This window comes from Petaurus breviceps, unplaced genomic scaffold (assembly GCF_028583685.1).
Source record: "Petaurus breviceps papuanus isolate PSGF00001 unplaced genomic scaffold, PetGlider_PUasm1.0 90444, whole genome shotgun sequence".
Lineage (NCBI taxonomy): Eukaryota > Metazoa > Chordata > Mammalia > Diprotodontia > Petauridae > Petaurus > Petaurus breviceps.
Window position 1 is genome coordinate 1,057,046 of NW_027187256.1, and position 1,660 is coordinate 1,058,705.

The 1,660-nt window shown below is 45.5% G+C and overlaps 1 protein-coding gene across 1 annotated transcript; it reads left to right on the forward strand.

Moving 5' to 3' along the window:
- Positions 1-1,433, forward strand: LOC138177609 (olfactory receptor 52H1-like). Its single transcript, XM_069108824.1, has one exon. It carries the CDS (start codon positions 486-488, stop codon positions 1,431-1,433), a length of 948 nt encoding a protein of 315 aa, XP_068964925.1. The 5' UTR covers positions 1-485.
- Positions 1,434-1,660: the final 227 nt, after the last annotated feature.

Consider the following 1,660-nt stretch of genomic DNA (forward strand, 5'->3'; position numbering starts at 1 on the left):
CTTTGTGTTAAGTATCTGAGACCGCGTTTGAACTGAGGTCCTCCTGACTCCAGGACCAGTGTTCTATTCACTGCAACACCTAGATGCTCCCATCTTCCCCCCATTTCTGATGTGATGTTATACCTAATTATACAAAGTAAGCTTGAAAAGAGCAGCCTTTCTACACATGATGAAGGAGGCTTAAGGACATTGCATATTAACTTGATCATATATTTCACAATATATTTTTCCAAGAACTTAGATCTGTAAAACCAAGGTGAATTCTAAAGGGAGATCCTGTACTTTGATTTCTTAGTCAAGAAAGCTTATTCAGGGAGGTTCTGGCCAATTTGGCAGGTAGAATAGACATAATTTACAAGGAAGGGCGTCTTTGGGAGGTGGAATAGTCCTGGAAGATGCTTAGTTATGGAAGTGTCTCCATATATGCTGATGATCCGTCACCAATTTGTCCTTAGCACTCAAGAGCCATCTGATTCCAGATAATAATGGCCCCATTCAACACGAGCGGCTTCAATCCAGCCCCCTTCACCCTGATGGGCATTCCAGGACTGGAAGAGTACCACATATGGATTAGTATCCCTTTCTGTACCATCTACCTTGTGGCCATTGCAGGTAACTCCATCCTGCTGTACCTCATCACCACGGAGCGTAGCCTGCATGCACCCATGTTCTACTTTCTTGCTATGTTAGCGGTCACTGACCTTGTCTTATCTACCACATGTGTTCCCAAAACCCTCAGCATATTCTGGCTTGGTCCTCAGGAAATTGCCTTCCCCAGCTGCCTCACTCAGTTGTTTTTCCTCCACTATAGCTTTGTCCTGGACTCAGCCATTCTGTTGGCAATGGCATTTGACCGCTATGTGGCCATCTGCTCCCCCCTGAGATATACAACCATCCTGACTCCCCAAGTCATTGTCAAGATTATTGTGGGCATCTCTTTCAGGAGCTTCTGTGTTTTTGTCCCCTGTGTTTTTCTGGTAAATCGGCTGCCTTTCTGCCGGACACACGTTATCCGCCACACGTACTGTGAGCACATTGGTGTGGCCAGACTTTCTTGTGCCGACATATCCATTAATATCTGGTATGGTTTTGCTGTGCCAATAATGACTGTGATTTCAGATGTGGTCCTTATTGCCATCTCCTACACACTTATTCTCAAAGCTGTCTTTCGTCTTCCATCTCTTGACGCTCGTCAGAAAGCTCTGGGGACCTGCGGCTCCCACGTCTGTGTCATCCTCATGTTCTACATACCTGCATTCTTCTCTATCCTTGCCCACCGCTTTGGGCACAATGTACCTCTCACCTTCCACATTATGTTCGCCAACCTCTATGTGATCATCCCACCTGCCCTCAACCCAATTGTTTATGGAGTGAAAACAAAACAGATAAGAGACAAGGTCTTCCTCTTATTCTCTATGAAGGGCACAGAGTGACATGGAACTTGGGTCAGAGTAAAGGTTGAGGGAGGCTGATGTGTTAGAGCCAAAGACTCAGTTTGTGACTGGTGAATACAGAAGGCAAGCTTCCATTCTTCAAGAATCTGTATTTCCTTTTCACTCTTGCAGATCACAACCCCTTGGCAACTTAGTAGATGGTCTTTAACAGTGACTGTGGCTGAATGATTCATTGCTGTGCAACCAACCTGGTGATAAGCCTCCCT